The following is a 17,749-nucleotide window of genomic DNA, read 5'->3' on the forward strand; positions in this document are numbered from 1 at the left end:
CAATGGGTGCCGTCAACTGTCTGGTTCCTAACATTCTTCAAAATATCTTAATTTGTGTTCAACAGAAGAAAGAAACTCATACAGGTTTAGAACAACTTGAGGGTGAGCAAATGATGACAGAATTTTCATTTTTGGGTGAACAATCCCTTTAGTGTCTCCTCTCCCAGTTTTCTGTGTTTCTGGGGATAATCTTCTTCCTGGACAGAATTTAAATTTGTGGGTGAACTATCCCTGTAACACGGACACCTTAAAATAAAGTTTATCCAAAAAATGCCATCTCATGTAACTCCACTCGCTCCAATACACTACAATGACCTACTTTACAACACCATTTGACTACATACAGTAAAAGTGATTTATGAATCTGCAGTTCAATCCCGTATACAGTACAGTCACCCCATATTTAGTCATACTTTTCACAGAAGCAAAATACTGTCCTATACACCAGTGATTTATATTCATGCAATGTATAGCTAGGTTTTCCAGTAAACTGTGAACAGATGACAGTATTTGTGTGTCAGATATGAGTCAGCTCAGTTGGTATGAACAATGTTTCAGGTTTGTTTACACTGGTGCTTGCCCACGCAAAGTCTACGACGACTGCCCACTATCACACAATTCAGGAAGAGAGATTAAAAAAAAGGGTGAGAAAGTGATTTAAATGCAACAAAACGAAGTAAAAGAACAGAATACGGAAAACAAAGATTTCCAAATGGCGTATAATGTTGGTTTTTGGATGCGGTGTAGGGGAAAAGATACTACTGCGTGGGGTTTGCAAGTCAATGAAGTCCTTGAGTGAAATGCATGACTGTCCGTTGACATGTGTCATCTTTATCAAAGGGTCAGGGACATCGGGGATCAAGATCAGCTGCTCCGTCAATCAGCATCACCATTAAAACCATCTGTGTCCATTTGCCAAGGGCTCTTATTGCAATCTCATGTTTGTCTTTTTATTAGTAACCACATAAATAATCGGAAACGTAACAGTTATTATAACTTAATCTTTACTTAATTGCTAGTAATTCATATTAAATCATTTTTAATTAGAGAACATTTGCAGTTTAACTAGCTTGATCTCTATAAATGCAACAATATCATATAGACTAAGCAAGTTTCCCAATCTTTTTGTCTCATTTAACCCCACAGACATCTCTTTTATCAACACTAAGGTGGAAATGTGTTATTTTAACTCATATTCTACTAAATTTCATTTAGCATCATCACTTATTCATAATTACAGCTGCACGATTCATCGTTACTGCGATCTCCTTCCTATGTCTATAAACATTAGATATGAAACAGCTTCACAGTATCATCGTTTCTGTGTAACAATTTTTCATATTATCACAGAACTACTGGGATAAATGTTTATAGTTCAGATATAAACACTGATGTCTACGGAAACAATCGAAACAGAGCAAATCACCTTTTGAAAGTAACTTGGAGCTTCAAATAACGATTGTATCAATTACATTGACAAGTGACTGTTAAAAAATGTATTTGTCATTGAATCATTCATTCAAGAGGTTCATTCAAAAACACTGATTCATCCAGTAATGAAACAAGAAGTATTTATGAGTGAGTCACTGAATCATTCATTCAAACCGATTTAAAAAAAAATTCATTCAAAGTAATTAAACATTATAAATAGACTGCAGCGATTAACATTTTGTCAGAACCTCCAGTAAACTACGTTATTTTATTGAAGCAACACCAATAGGCCATGAGACAGAGGGTTGATTGGTACCATTTTGAGGGATTAAACCGATTTTTGTGTAGGTATATGACCCTGTATTTGAAAAATGTGTGATAGCATTAGATTCAAGGTAGTTTTTGGTTACGGAGGACGATTTTCAAACATATGTCAAGAAAAAGGATACATTTATTTATTTATCTTTAAATAAATTTTATAAAATTTTTATAAAGTTTTATATAATTTTATAAAATTTCGTAAATTTTTATAATAAAAAAATTATATATTTTTTTTAGAAATTTTTAAAATTATAAAAGGATACATTTTTCTCTCTTGTAGTCACTGAACACCTTACCTTGAGGTAGGATGATATAAGTGTTGATTTCTAATGAAAGCTACCATGGATCGCATGCTATCACACATTTTCCAACACTAGAGATGTGTACCTTCATGAAAATCAAAAAGAAATGTAATCCGTCAATATGGTACCGGTAGCCCAAATTTGGGGTCCCGTCTCATGGCCTACAAGTAACCTTTCCTCTGCGGTCGCCCTACAGGTTAGAAGCGGAATTGTCCATAACCACTGTCGTAAATAATTTAGCCTATACCGCAGCCTACTGTCGCACGCACACTCGTTGTTTATCCAGCACCGGCTTTGGAATGAACGATGTCCACAGACAAGGTAGAGTATGTTGCATGATTTCATGAAAGTATGATGTATTGCGACATCAGAAACGAAGAAAACCAAAATAATGACTATTGTAACGCTTTACGTCAAGCGTTACAATAGTCATTATTTTGGTTTTCTTCGTTTCTGATGTCGCAATACATCATACTTTCATGAAATCATGCAACATGCAATCAAGCAAGTCAAATTTGTAGTTTTCTTAATATGTCTCATTAGAACTACAGAAATGCGACCCGATCTGGTAATCTTACATGGCGTGGTTATAGCAGATATAGGACCGCAAAGCGAATCCAGAAGTGCCTTTCACCCTGTTACGACTTAATGAACCACTGAAACGATTTTGGAAACATTATTTTAAGGTAAAAAAATCTTACTTAGTGTTGCTTTAAAGGAATACTCCACCCAAAAATGAAAAAACTGTCATAATTTACTCACCCTCAAGTTGTTCCAAACCTGTATGAGTTTCTTTCTTCTGCTGAACACAAAGGAAGATATTTTGAAGAACGATTGGAACCAAACAGTTTTTTGGCACCATTGACTTCCATAGTAGAAAAAAAAAATACTATGGAAGCCAATGATGACCCACAACTGTTTGGTTCCAATCGTTCTTCAAAATATCTTCCTTTGTGTTCAGCAGAAGAAAGAAACTCATACAGGTTTGCAACAACTTGAGGGTGAGTAAATGATGACAGAATTTTCATTTTTGGGTGGAGTATCCCTTTAAGTTCGTATTTAGAAACGTGATTTCTATTTGAAGAAAAAAAATCGTGATTCTCAATTCGTCCAGAGTCGTGCAGCTCTAATCATAATCATGACTGAAGTTGCCAATATCAGAAATTATTCATATTTAAACTAAAATATTTCCTTTTCCTTAAATGAGGCACCCAAGTTTGTTTGACCTGATGATTATAACTCTCAAACCAGATGAGAGGTTTAATAAAAGTAGGGATGCACCGATATGACAATTTTGGCCGATACCGATAACCGATAATTCTTTACATTTGGAAGCCGATAACCGATATATTGGCAGCTAAATCTAAATCCAAATTTTTTTTAAACTTTTTGAGAGCCTGATTATAAAAGCAAAAGTATCACCATTAAAAGCCAAGATACAAACACAATTATGATGTTCTCATTATAATGTTATGTAGCCGATATGACAGACTTGCGGCACTTTAACTAGATTTTCCTTTTTTAAAGTGATTTCAATCATATTTCAAGCAGTTTAAAAGCATCATGTTGAACAGTGCACATCTGAAGTGTCTCAGCTGAAGGATATAATACATTATTTATCGGCTTTAATATATCGGCTAAATTTTCTTTGTCGGGCCGATAACGATAACATTAAAAATGATCATATATCGGCCGATACCGATAATGTGGCCGATATATGATCATTTTTAATGTTATCGTTGAAGAGCGGCAGTAACGTGTGGACTGGACTTTTTTGAAAGTGATTTTCAACTGTCAGAAAACAAAACAGGGTTCACAGCCTGTCTAAATATGTCCACATTGCATCACATCTTAGTAAGATAAGTCAACATTTGAACATCTTGAATCCAATACTTACATTTAAAATCTAATCCAGCATTTTCTCTCAAAAAAATCCAGTCACCATGCTTTGTCATGCTTTGGTACATCATAATCATGACATAGGAAGTCAAAATTATGAGATACTGAGTCATAAATATGAAAAAGTCAAACTTTGAGATACTAAGTCAATTATGCAATTAAAAGGCAAAATTATGAGATACTAAGCCATAATTAAAAAAAGTACAAAAATATGAGATACTAAGTCAATTATGAAATAAAACGTAAAGATGAATATTGTTTTTTCATTTTGACTTTTTATGTCATGATTATGATTTAGCAAATTTCGTTTGCTACAAACAACTTCAAAAATAAATAAATAAATAAATAAATAAATAGATAGATTAACAGTTCTAAGGGTAAACTGTTAAAAATTATGAGCACTCACATGAGATGAAGACTCATATCAGTTGCCCAATAAAACTTTCTTGTGTTCATGTTCCTTTTTAAACAGGACGTTTGAGCGGTGCATATTGATGTGCTCGCTCCTCTTTTTAAAAATAGCCATGAACCATTGCTGCGTCCCATTTCGCCTACTTATACTACGCCCTAAAAGTATGTACTCTTTTTGTGAAGAAAAAGTACATACTTTTGAGTGTGTAGCAAAAGAGTAGGCAAGCTTTGGGACAAACTACTTCATCATCTTTGACGGACAGCTCTGTTGCTTAGTTACGTGCATCCTGTCACCATAAACTGCCCTGTCAATCATCTTGTTAAATTCCTCCATTCAATTTCATTTAATTTCCTACAGTTTCGGAGAGAAATGTTGTATTACGTTGATCTGCCAGTCGTGGGTCTTTAATGCAGAGACTCTCCTCGTGTGTTTGTAATTTGAATATGATGATGCATTTAAAAGTTAATGGCTAAACGTATCTTTACAGAAGTTCACAATGCTTCTGCAGATGAAATATAATGAGGACAACATCGAATAAATACATTTTCGTCAGGTTAGATACTGATGATTAATCACTCAAACCCCTTTATCTAAACCTCTCTACATAGCCACCGGACTCGCGTGTCCTCCATGTTTGTAGTTTTTAACACGTTTTACTCGTGTTTGTAGTTCTAATCGAATCCTTGTCCAATGGGTTGTGGGCAATATTAGCCGTTAGAGTGTAAGAACACTATCTTAGGAAATAGTACACTATCAGGGTCTCTTTGGAACACTCATTTTAACATACTACGATTTGGGACGTACTAATTCTATTTTCAAATACTATTTAGGACGGATAGTATGCGAATTAGGACGCACCGCGTGATTTACTACTTGCTGATTGGTTACAGGTGGTGTTAGGGGAGGGACATTATCGTTCTAGAGAGCATTTGATTGGAGAAAATTCTGTGGAGTCAGCAATATTTTTTGACTGTACATTTGAAATGTATTTACCTACTAAAGGGAATCTGTCAGTTCAGAGGTACACTATAATTACATGAAGTAAAACTCTTTCATTCTACTGTTTTTTTATTAAGATATGATTTATGTTTTATAGGTTTAAGTGCCCCCCGGATGGAAATAACTGGATTTAGTCAATAAATCTGCAGACAAATGACTGCTTCCTCATGTTTTCATCAGTCAAAAACACCAGACGCAGCTGTGATCGCTCGACAGACACCAAACACACTCTTGGGAACGGCATTCTTCATGTTTTTCATCCAGACAAAGCTCTTTTCTTTTCCCTAAACTCTATAAGTCCCAAAGGTTTAAGACTTCTACAACATACAGGTCAATACGGTTCACACCACTGTACTGTTACGATTGCAAGGCAGCAAGACACATTAAAGCCATAAATCATACTGTCCATTCTCCCTACAACAAAGAGCAAAAGTTGACATTAAGTTAGCATTAAGATATAGTTTCAATTATCAACCACTGCTAGTTCATCAATATGGCTCAAGTACAGAATAATTAACAATGGACTGTTACATTAATGATAATTAATTGTTGAAAGTGTGCGTGAATTCAATGGTCTAAATTCATTTAATCCACTCATACCATATTCACGTATCATCTATGGGACGATAAGAATTTAGGAATGGTATAAGCTCTTGTTAACCATGTGCGAAATGAATGTGTGCAGGAAGAGTTTAGCCATGCATCTACAATCCATCTTCCTCATGTCACTCCTTCAGACAACTGCACCAGCAGTTCCCCTTCAAATCATCCAAGAGACAGGAAAATATCTCATTGTGGATGCACCGGGGCTTGGAACGGCTGAGGGAGCGATAATGGGCACTTACGGCTGTCGTAGCAGATGTTGCCGAGGGCCCGTCCCGTCTGGAGCAGAATTTCCTGGTCCTTACAGTTTAGCAGCTGAACCAGTGGAGGAATGAGCCCTGCTTCCACACACCGGCTTCTCATGAACTCTGCAGAGAACGGCAACAATTAAAGCTCAAGGAATCATTATCAGATAAATACTTACCGATTTTAAAACCTTTCTGTTGTGCAATCAATGTCTGCGTCAACCAACCAAATTCAATGCCTTTATGCATCACTAAATATAACCACACAAAATATCACTAGTCAAAGAATGTACAAGATTGCTAATTAAAATACTAAAATTTTAGGTCCATAATGGGAACAAAAAAGAATTCTCTAACAATAAATAAAAAATCCTACTGGATAAACATTTGAAAAGCTGGAAATTTCATTCGATCCAATAATAATTTATCTTGATTGATTTTACTTGATCTAATTAGCAATTTGCTAGCATTCCTTTTTAGGATTTAGGATTTATTACCTAAAGTACTGTGTAAATAAATACCATGGTATATGAATGTGAAAATCATTTAGTACCACTGTATATAAAACAGTACAATGCAGAATTATTTTAATATTATTTATATACTATTATAGTATTTATTCATATTCAGAATTAGCTTTTTATTTTTTTATTTAAGTTTAGTTAAAATGTTAGTAATTTTGTTCTGTCTTTTGTCATTTTTACTAGTTTTGTTTTTAATAATTCAGTTTAGCTTTAATTTATTTTTATTACATTTTTGTCATTTTAGTACTTCCAATTAAACTAATTTTATTTTAGTTAGATGCCAAGGCAACATTTAAGCAAAGTTTAAGATTGTTGTCTAATATTTACATGATTTTATTTTATTTCAGATCATTTTTAATAGCTTTAGTTAAAAAAACTGGCAAGCAGCATCACTCACATTTTCAAAAAATTAGAGTTATTATTATTTTACTAAAGATATCCACAAACCAACCAGACATGTAAGATTTCATTCTCCGAAACCGAATGTTTAAATGTTTGTAAGTGGTCAAATTTTTATTGTGGATGATTTAATGTACAAGTTTAAGTTTTCCATCTAACATCTACATTTTATTTTTAATAGTTTTAGTTAACAATAACAACATGAGTACCATGGAATTACCATCTGATCAATGTGCAATACTAACACCGCAGTAAATCATACTGTAGCAAATGCATAATTTAAATCCCTAAAATATATCTTTCCTAATAGAAAGTGGAGGAGACATCAGTGGATGAAACACAGATGTTCCCAGAGGAATTGTGACAGCTGAATGCCAGCAGGAGCTGCCAGAGATCTGGCACACCAGCAAGCCACTGTCATTAGCTACCTAGCAAACTGCTAAAAGGCCATTCATTATTTTAACCTTTTTATCTCTGGCACTCTCCATACACTTCCAAACCCCAGCTCTATCTGTCTGAAGAAACACTCGTGTAATTAGACTAAGAGCTTTAGGTGAAGAAGAACACTGAGTCAGGTTGATGTGCTAGAGCTGTAATTACAAAGCTAAAAGCTTCTTTTAGAAAAGAAATTTGGGAAAGATTTAATAATTGCTGGTTTTCTCCAGGCTTTTTTTTTATTTATTTTTATATATAACAAACCAGAGCCTGGTAAATATTTAAGTGAAAGTTATAAAAAAATAAAATAAAAAAAGGAAGTACCGGTACTTCAACACAGTCAACAGAAAGACTAATTAAAGCTGATCAAAGAACAAATAATAAAATGCTGCACTGGTGTGCTCTCACAATAAATGTAATTGTAAAAATAAATTTGATTTGCTGTTGTGCATAAACAAGGTAACTTATCTGTCGACGAACGACCGGCTCTTTCAAACGGTTCAGAACAGACTGAAATGATGCCTACAAAGCAAAGTGAACGAGTACATTTACATCTCCATGTAGAAAGCTCTCCCATACTCTAGTCTAGTCTAACCAAGCTGTTCTTCTGTTAACATCACATCTGTGACTGGATTTAAAAAAATAGAAAGCCGTCCACTGAGGATAATGTTGTTAAACTTGCAAATCGTACAATCATAAAAGCACAACACACATTCAATATTATAAATAGTGTTGTTCTGATATAAATAAATAAAAACAACGATCAGATGTGCTTGATTTACAAGTGCGAAAAACCTCAGTGGTCACAAGTACGGTCGAGCTTTCGTTGACCATATTTGATGAGCCCGATGTATTGTGCGTTAAGAGATTTTGTTTAAGAATGAAATCTGTTCATTAATTAAAATGATTGTTTCTCTTTGGTAGACTTGGATTAAACCGCTCGATTCATAAGGATTACTTTTGCGACGTCTTTATGTACTTTTTGAAGCATGAATATGTCGTTTACCTAGCTTTCAATGGATGGACAGAATATTATGAGAGAATATTAGAAACATATGCATTTGAGTTGCAAAGATGAATGAAAGTCCAATAGGTTTGGATGACATGAGGGTGAGTAAATGATGACCGAATTTCCTTTTGGGGTGGACTGTCCCTTTAATATCTTATAAAACATTTCACAGACAGAGAAATCAGATTGAAATCAGGAGCTCAACAACTGATAAAGAAAATAGGCTCGTTATTTTTATATTTAAATGATGTAATGCAAGTATTTATGGTTTTTTTTTTAACAAAACCTACATTAAATTTATATTGCATGCACTTTGTATTTTAAATTCCTTTTTGCACAGCATACATTCATACATGACGTTTATTAGTGATGTGTTCCCCCGAATAAAATACAGCATCTTTTTTTATCAGTTTAATTGATGAATTAAAGCAATAATTGATGTATTAATTATGAAAACAACTGTTAGTTGCAGCCGTAATTGAAATTTGATTTAAAAAAAATCATACTTTGTTCATTTTTAAGTGTTAACTCAAGGAAAAGTGATTTATTTTCTCATATAGTGCTGCATATCGCAGGATTGCATCATGCGTAGTGCAGCGTGTTTATGAGTCAACTTTTCTCATAAAAAATGTAAATCTTTTTTGTTTGTCTGTTTTGAGATGGACTGGTTCTGCTGCACTGATCTTATAGCTTACATGCGAGGCTATCATGTCCTTCACACTGCCTACAGCAGTAATAATGACACGCATGAACGGCCACAGACTCGACTGCAGCATCAGTGAAACTGAGGAAGAACGTTCTGAACAGCAGAGACAAACAAACAGACCTATGAGGGGGGAAACCATATTTAAAAATGCTATTAAACAGGTTTCTATTAAGAATGATATTACAGACTAGTACTATGCCAGTGAAAATGGAGGCAGATAGTCCTAAATATTCACTCAGTAACTTTTTTCTCATTTAAAAACAATACTGTTATTTTAGTATTGTTGACATTTTTATTAACATTTTGAATTAGTTTTTATTTTTATATTTTCCGGTTTCTATTTCATTTTAATTAAAGTTGTATTAGTTTTGGTGTGTGTTTTGGAGAACAAGGAAACGGTCACGTTTTCTACTAAATTGGTGCCCTTATGTCTTGCAAAACAATTTTAAATTCTGCACTAACTTTTCATATGGTATTTTCATACAAGTTTATATATATATATATAAAAAAAAGTGCAATATGCCCTTTAAAGGGAAACTAAACACTAAACCAACTTTTTTTAATTAATGATCTGTAAGACTGGGGCTTTATTAGTGCTGTTCATTGATTCGAGTAACTTTTTTGACATTTGGGTATAAAGTGTTTGAATTCTACAATATATGGTGTAAAAACGTCTGAGTGCTGCCCTCTTCAGGTTGAACGGTGGCTACTGCAGTTGAATTTTCCTATTGGATGTTTGCGGTAGTTCGTGACGGTAGCGGTGAGAGCTGACGTAAGCAGATTTTAGCTTACCACGCCCTTGGTACAAGCTACCACGTCCATGGCAGTATAAAAACCATCTTGTTTCGTCAAAACCACTGTAGCGAGTCAGGAGTTGGAATTACGAGTATTAAAAACGATCAGGAAAGAGTATCCGTTCATCCCCCCAACTCCGCTTGGCTCCGCCCACTTTTCCAGCATTTTTCAAATATTGCCAGTGGGTGGAGTCAGGCTCTGACCAGGGGTTTAGTTACCCTTTAAAGGCGATTTTCTCAATGTTTTGATTTTTTTGCACCCTCAGATTCCAGATTTTCAAATAGTTGTATCTCAGCCAAATATTGTCCCTAACAAACCATACATCAATGGAAAGCTTATTTATTCAGCTTTCAGATGATGTAGAAATCTAAATTTCAAAAAATTGACCCATGTGACTAGTTTTGTGGTCCAGGGTCACATGGGTAATATTCAAATATGAATTGTCCACTTACTTTTTGTGCATTTCTACAATGACATCACTAAAGCAGCACTAAGTTGGAATTCTGTTTTTGTCAAACAGCGACCCCTAGAGTCACTGTGGAGTACTTGTACTGTCGTGAATAGCACTCACGCAGAGATGGCTCGCACTCACAGCCGGATCCCCTCCCCCTGTACACCGGTACCTGTTCAGTAGGATGGACGCTGTAACGAGTGGAAATAAGGTATGGCCCCTTTAAGAGCTGCGCGCACCCTACCACATGTATACGGCGCCGGGTTGTTTCAGTTTGATGCACATTTTATCAGAATTTTATCAGATCTGTTTTTTGCCGTAAAGCAATTCGTTACCTCGCGAGACCTGATATCACACGATACTTCCTAACAGTACTGGGCGGCCCGCCGGCCCAAAGTTGCAAGGTGCGAGACGACCACCATTCAACACGAAATCAGTAATATAAACATTACAATGACCCCAAAGCTGTTCGGTTAAGGTAAAAAAGTTACTTAAGCCGCGTTTCCACCGCAATTGCCCGGAACAATTTGTCCCAGGAACTTTTTTCCCAGGAACTTTTTTTGCCCCAGACCGGTAGCTTTCTGCGTTTACATCGCGGTCTAAAGTACCGGGTAAACTGCGCGCGACTGCTCATTGCTTGCTTGTGACGGACAGTAGACTGTAAAAGACAGTAATCAGTTTTGAGCGCCACATTTATAATAAATATGGAAGAGATTCACACTGTGCTGCAGTTGTTTGAGATGTATTGGTTTACTAACCAGGTAATTAACAAAACGGCAGAAAAGAGACGAGCACTGATACTAAAGCGTGTTCAGAAAGCTCGTAATGCTAACGTTAGATCTAAAATTAGACAGCGTATGTTATCAGCTATTGCGGACATTGACCGTGAGAAGGCTGGGACGAACGCGCAGAAAATTTCTCTTCCGCAAATACGCTTAATAAAGCCTGAATCTCGTCGTCGGTCCAGCTGCCTTTTTTATTTTTATTAAATTCCATATTTGCAGACAGACAACTCTTACTGCATGGAACTTCATTACTGCATGAAGCCACGAACTGCAATAGATTCTAAAAATTCCGGTTAAAATAAAATGCTGCGCGGAGTTATCCAATCATAATGCGGCGTGAACACAACCAATCAGCATGTTCAGCGCACAAGCCCCACCCGCGAAAGTTCCTGAACTTTGAAAAAGTACTACCTCGCGAGCAGGGACTTTCGGAGGGGGAAATATCTACCCGGAACTTCATTTAGACCCTGGTTCCTGCGGTGTAAACACACCGAGTACCAGGCCAAAGTTCCTAGTTCCTGGGTAAAGTTCCTGCGGTGGAAACGCGGCTTTAGTTCACCTTTAAGAGAAAAATTTTGCGTGACGCTGCATCCACACCACTAGGTGTCAGTAATCCAAGAAGAGCAACGACTGATGTAGTAGCACTTACCATTTTTGGCCACCTCTGCAATGATGTTGGCTACTTTTGGTGTACATGAGTTCTGCACAGACAGAAGAGCGGGCATCATGGCAAGAACACCCATCTCCTGGACCTTTTCACTAGTCTCAACATCTGAAAACAGAGTGAGGAACATCAGTGATTAATATGATCCTATGAAATGATCTGACCTGCAAACACAAAGGTTGAAGATTCAGTCACAAGTAGTGATGCAGGAACTGAAGAATCTTTGAGATAGCACACGTCCAACGTGACATCTAGTTTAGAAATGGTGACTTCGGTCTGACAGGTTTATATTTCTGCAACGAAAATGCATCTATAGACCCTTTTTTTTTTTACAGACAGAGATTTGAAAAACAGTTATTAACATTGTGAATCTAGTATTAGCAATTTTTGTATATTTTAATCGCAGCAACGTGAGTCGTGACACTACAAGGTCCTTATCAACAAAATGGATTTTTTTTTTCAATCCGGCATCCTTGGATAACCTGAAGATAATATATATATAAGCCCTGAGCTTAAGTTCCCTTCGCTTCTCAATCATTCTTTATCTCAGCTGTAAGTAAAGATAAAAATGAACAGCTATATAAAAGATATGCAGACTTACTATTGTGGGCCAAAGCTTTGAGCAGGCAGTCCAAGCAGCCCTCGACGCTGTCTGAAGCGCTGTCTGCCGATGAGAGCTTCAGCGTTTTCAGGGCTTCGCTTAGGTTATCTGCTGATGACAGGGAAATAAACAACAGCTTTATATCACTAACGGTTTAGAACTGCAGAAAATTATGTAAAGATAAAATACTTGTGTTTATAAGGCAGTGTTCTCAAGGATCCCAAATCATTTAACTTCACAAGGCTTGTTAAAGAATTCACTTAAATATTATTATGCTTGTGCGAATATTACCTTTCATGCAGTGTGTAATATGGCTGTTTGTGAATGTAAAAGGTCTGCAAAGTTTTAAAGATCAAAGTGCACGACAAATAAAGTTATTGTTTCCTTAAAGAAAGGATCCAGAGCTGAAATTCAGATTGGGAAATAGGGGTTTAGTTTCGGACATCAGACCAATCACAACAGACTGGGCCATCTGACCAATCAGAGCAGAGTAGGTTCTCGAAAAGGAGAGGTTTAGAGAGACAACGAACTTCTTTAAGAAGACTCTTTGAGAAATGAGGTGATGTGCAATGTATATTATGAGAAAATTAAAGAGTTTTTGACCTTGGATGCATGAAAACCTATTGTAGGGAATCTCCAAAACAAAATTAGGAACCTTTAAAATAGCATAAGGAGCACTTTAACACTTTTTGTTGTCTTTTGAAGGGCAATTGAAAGAATTCAAGTAGCCGGATTAAAACGACGACAATAAAATCATAAATATGGAAGCACGGGGACTTCGGAACACCAAAAATGTTTGGACGAAAATTATTCTGATTTTATTATAAGTGACATTGACTTTATAACAGTTCAATAAACAACTAGTTCATATTAAGTGACTTAGATTTTAGACACAATACTGACTGTTTTTGCTCTGTTTTAGTTCATTGCTAAACTGTTTTGCATGGTCAAGCAACACACAACAGTGTTTCAATCATTACGGAATGATTCGGCGTTTCTGAACAAATTGGGTGAGTCAATGATTCAATGACTTATTTAGATTCCTATTTAAAAGTATCAGTGCATTTTTCCCAACATTTCATATTTGTACATTCAGAAAATTTTATTTAGAACCAATTTACATTTATGCTATTGTAATTTTGCTTTTCAAATACATCTAAATGCCACTTCAGATGCAGCATCTGTGTCACCTCAGCAGTACAAAGATAGATTTTGTTCATACTAATTTCATTTGATTGGTAACAGCCCTTTAGTGTCTTATTATACTAATTGAATTTATTGATATGTAAGAATTTGACATGAAAGAAGATGCTTGATAAACCAAACCAATCTAATCAGGCTTTGTTGGTGCCATCATCAACTTTCTCTGTCAACTCAGGATTTGAAGCTCTTTTAATAGGTAGAAAAGCTCAACTAATATGACAAGGCCAGAAAAGAAGCCAAATTTGGCCAATTAAAGTGTGAAAGGTGATTCTAGAAGAGTACACTTGTCACTCTATGGATGGATAAAGCAAGTGAAGCCTTCATTCCATTAACAGACTAAAACAAATCATGTTGAGAAAGGCCAACAGAGCAAAATGAGTCAGATGTAATATCAAATCACCAATGTCTACATATTTAGCCTAGCAAAAAAAAAAAAAAAAAAAAAATTATTAAGAACTTTCAGCAGCAAACAAACTATATCGTACTCCTGTATAGAGCATAACAACTACAAAACTGATTAATACTAACTCTAAGATCCTTAAAAAAATAAAAAAGCCAAATATACTGATTTTATCTTTTTTTTTGTTTTTTTTTGTTGCAATTTTCAAGAACAGCCTCCTTTGTCTTCGGTTGAATATAAAAAATATGAATCTTTATGACAAATTGTACAAAAAAGCTAAAATTCTTTCATATGTTCTAAAATATATTTAAATATAAAGTAAAAAACACAACACACACTTATGCTTTTGGGTGTATACTTCCATAACTATCACACTGGGCAGAAATAGTAGCATGAAAGCAAAATTAATTAGTCTACCTTAAACTTGTTTGGTAATATTAAGCAATATTTTTCCAGTGATTCAGTCAGGTACAAAAGAAATCTGAAGACTGTTGCTGTTGTATGAAATTAACAGTTTCAGTTTCAATCTGATTTGCTTACTGTACACAACTACGAGTTAGAGCACACTGGTTTTCTAATCTGTAATGTGCAATATTAATACGGTGGAATGGCCCTTTAGGAATCAGGATATTCAGAAGCTGAAACAAAAAGAAACATCCGCAGATACTCTGGTTTGTAATATAGCTTTGTCATTTCTATTAGGACTTATACTTGCAGCTCTGGTGTAACTGCTGCCTTTTCACAGATTGAACATGAATTACAAGTTCGGCATGAAATCAATGCATTTCCTACTTCGAAAATCAGGTAAGAATTTTTTTTATCTGCCACTTCACTCAAACGTCATTATATGATAATAAAGACAGTTGCAACTTTCATTTCTTATTAACTTTAAAGAGATAGTCCAAACATTTTAATTCAGTCATCATTTCCTCCCTCTCATGTCTTTCCAAACCTGTACAACTTTTCCTCTGTCAACTAAAAATATATTTTGACAAATGTCTGTTTTTTTGTCCATGTAAAAGTCGTCAATGGTCACCAAAACCATCATTCTTCAAAATATCCTATTTTTTGTTCTGCAGAAGAAATTCAGACTTAGAACGGCAGGAGGGTGAATAATTTGCATACTTTTGAGGAAATAAAATAAAATAATGTGTGTAACGTAACGTGTTTAAGTCCTATCAATTTGTGTGGATGACAAACGAAGCAGAATGAATATGGTACTATGTGTCTGTTTTCCACTCATGATGTTTATTCTTCTTTCTATAATAACATTAATGATAATGCTAAATGATTAAGTATAATATTAGATTTGCTGTCACATAATGGATACTTAAGCCTTACTGATGGGGCTGTTGGAGTACATGAGACAAAAAAGGATGGGAATCACTGTCCCAACACACCGCAGCCCATCCCTTGATCACAATATATTAAGCGTAAGTCTGCTTATATGTGACCTCAGCAGACTCACCATCTTGCTATTGCATGATCCAGATTGTTCATATTCATTCTAATAACTTGAACATGCACTGAGGAGTGCAGAAAGCCGAGGGCTATTTATCTGGTTCACATATTTTTGTCAAGTATTACATCAAATGCTGTCAATCCCACAACACTGGGCACTGGAGATGTCTAAGAAATATAAACTTAATTTCCTGGCAGCAGGGATGAACATAGATTCCCAGCAGATTTAAACACTCATCTCATAAGCTGTTTTCAAACATTGGCGATCACCACACCAAACCAGATGAATATAATTGGCCCCAAAATGAAGGATGCAGGATGATAAACATGTGTTGTCATGTTGTGCATTTGTGAATAATCCATTGAAACGTTACATCACAGACTCCCTTAAGGATGAGTTTCTGCATACTGTCTCCAAATCACATAATGTTGAACATGGACACACTCTCGAGTCTGTTTGTGGCTCAAAACCATCAGTTACAGCCTGAGCCACTCATACACACTTACTAGTGTGCATTTATCATGTGTATCGCATTTGTAAATGTTTAATACTGATCAAGAGTTCACATTCTTTACCATATATCTGCAAATCTTCATGTTTCGCCTTACTTACCCATCTGGCTAGTGTGTGTTATAGTCCAAACGGTCTCCGAGTGTAGTCTCTGGAGGACTAACTATGCTGGTTATCTTGAGGCGGGTACCGGATCGGTTTTGGTTCGCTTGTCAGACAGATATCCGGGCAAGGCCCACCTTAACCCACGCTGCTCCGGTTAAAACAGCCTCTACAGCTCCAGATGTACCGGGGAGATGAATACACCCGGGCTAAATCCCTCTGTTCTGATGTCGGGAATTACGTAATTTTATCCGAAGAGATGAATGCTCATGTGCATCATAATAAAACCAGTGCCACTTCAGAAGCACTTCCTTCTAGCGAGCAAGCGGTCTGATTCTCTGCACAGCAGACGAGAGAGCGGCGACGACCCGCCTTCCACTCAGCTGATTGGTTTGTGATCTATACAAAAGGTTCTTGTCTGGACGCTGATTGGTAGACTAGGTTGTCAATAAAACAAGCCGCGCCTCCTTTGGGATTTGTTCGAGTCATGTTGCTTACAACTCAAATATGAAATGTCGTTTACGCGAATCGGCTCTTTCGAACGGTTCGTTTTAAATTAACGCTAAAAAAACATAAATCAGTGATTCGTTTACGTTGTGACGTCATTACGCCACCTCGTGGTCAGTCTGTTTGTTACGTTTTATTTCGATTGGGTTTATTTGTAAGACCATTTCATGCGTCCCATTTGAGTTTTTGCATTAATTATTCCATTCATAAAAACATTTTACAAAAAATTATACAGTTTCAATATAGTTAGCTGTTACTTTAAAATGTACTATTCTATGTCTTGGCTGGAAAAGTTATCCATGTTTTAATAAAATGCTGTTTTAAGTAGCCTACGTTTTATTTATAACATATCTGCTATTAAGATTTACTCACGTTTAGTCTCGCGAATTAGTGAATTGTAATGTTTAATCTATCAAATTCTGCTCCAACCAGAAAACAACAGGTAAGATGTCTACTAGTTTTATTCACACCTCTAAATAATGAAGTTACGCCCTCTACTGGACGTGTATTTGAAGTAAACATGCCCGATAATGCCCGATTTTTTTTACTAGGGCTAATCTGTAACTGGGAGAAATGACGATGACAAAATTATAATGATCCATGGATTTATTATATTAAACTGAATGTCTGATTTTAATGACAGTCTACTAGGCCAATAACAACTCCATATTTATTAATGCAAAAAAAAACAAATAAATCTGCATTACCCTACCTAAATGTTATAAATCTAATCTTTGTATATAAATATTATATTTTTCTGATATAATGAAGTTCTGATTTGCTCCACCAATATATACTTCCAGAATGTAAAACAATTAGAAGTGTCGTGATATTTAATTTGTTAATATTTTCCCAACTTTTATTTATTTGAATATATTTTGGGGGAAAAACAAACAAAACATGTTGCAATTAAACAATTAAACATTGCTTGCATCTGATATCTTTAAAGTTTCATAGAAAGATGGTAAATCTGGAGAAGCTGCA

The 17,749-nt window shown here is 35.6% G+C and overlaps 1 protein-coding gene across 3 annotated transcripts in view; it reads right to left on the reverse strand.

Moving 5' to 3' along the window:
• rap1gds1 (RAP1, GTP-GDP dissociation stimulator 1) overlaps positions 1–16,606 on the reverse strand; it is a 50,885-nt gene extending 34,279 nt beyond the window's left edge. Inside the window, exons 1-4 of one of the 3 annotated variants that reach the window (XM_056240351.1) lie at positions 16,259–16,606; positions 12,582–12,689; positions 11,966–12,088; positions 6,210–6,335 (exon numbers count right to left, since the gene is read on the reverse strand). In XM_056240351.1, the coding sequence (XP_056096326.1) occupies positions 6,210–6,335; positions 11,966–12,088; positions 12,582–12,689; positions 16,259–16,262 (361 nt within the window). In that variant the 5' untranslated portion in view covers positions 16,263–16,606. Of the gene's footprint in view, positions 1–6,209; positions 6,336–11,965; positions 12,089–12,581; positions 12,693–16,258 lie in introns of all 3 variants that reach the window. The other 2 variants (XM_056240350.1, XM_056240352.1) reach the window with 2 other exon arrangements.
• Between the last annotated feature and the right edge of the window lie 1,143 nt (positions 16,607–17,749).

The sequence above is a fragment of the Rhinichthys klamathensis genome, unplaced genomic scaffold (assembly GCF_029890125.1).
Source record: "Rhinichthys klamathensis goyatoka isolate OS25496 unplaced genomic scaffold, OSU_Roscu_1.1 h1tg000593l_1, whole genome shotgun sequence".
In the NCBI taxonomy this organism is placed as follows: Eukaryota; Metazoa; Chordata; class Actinopteri; order Cypriniformes; family Leuciscidae; genus Rhinichthys; species Rhinichthys klamathensis.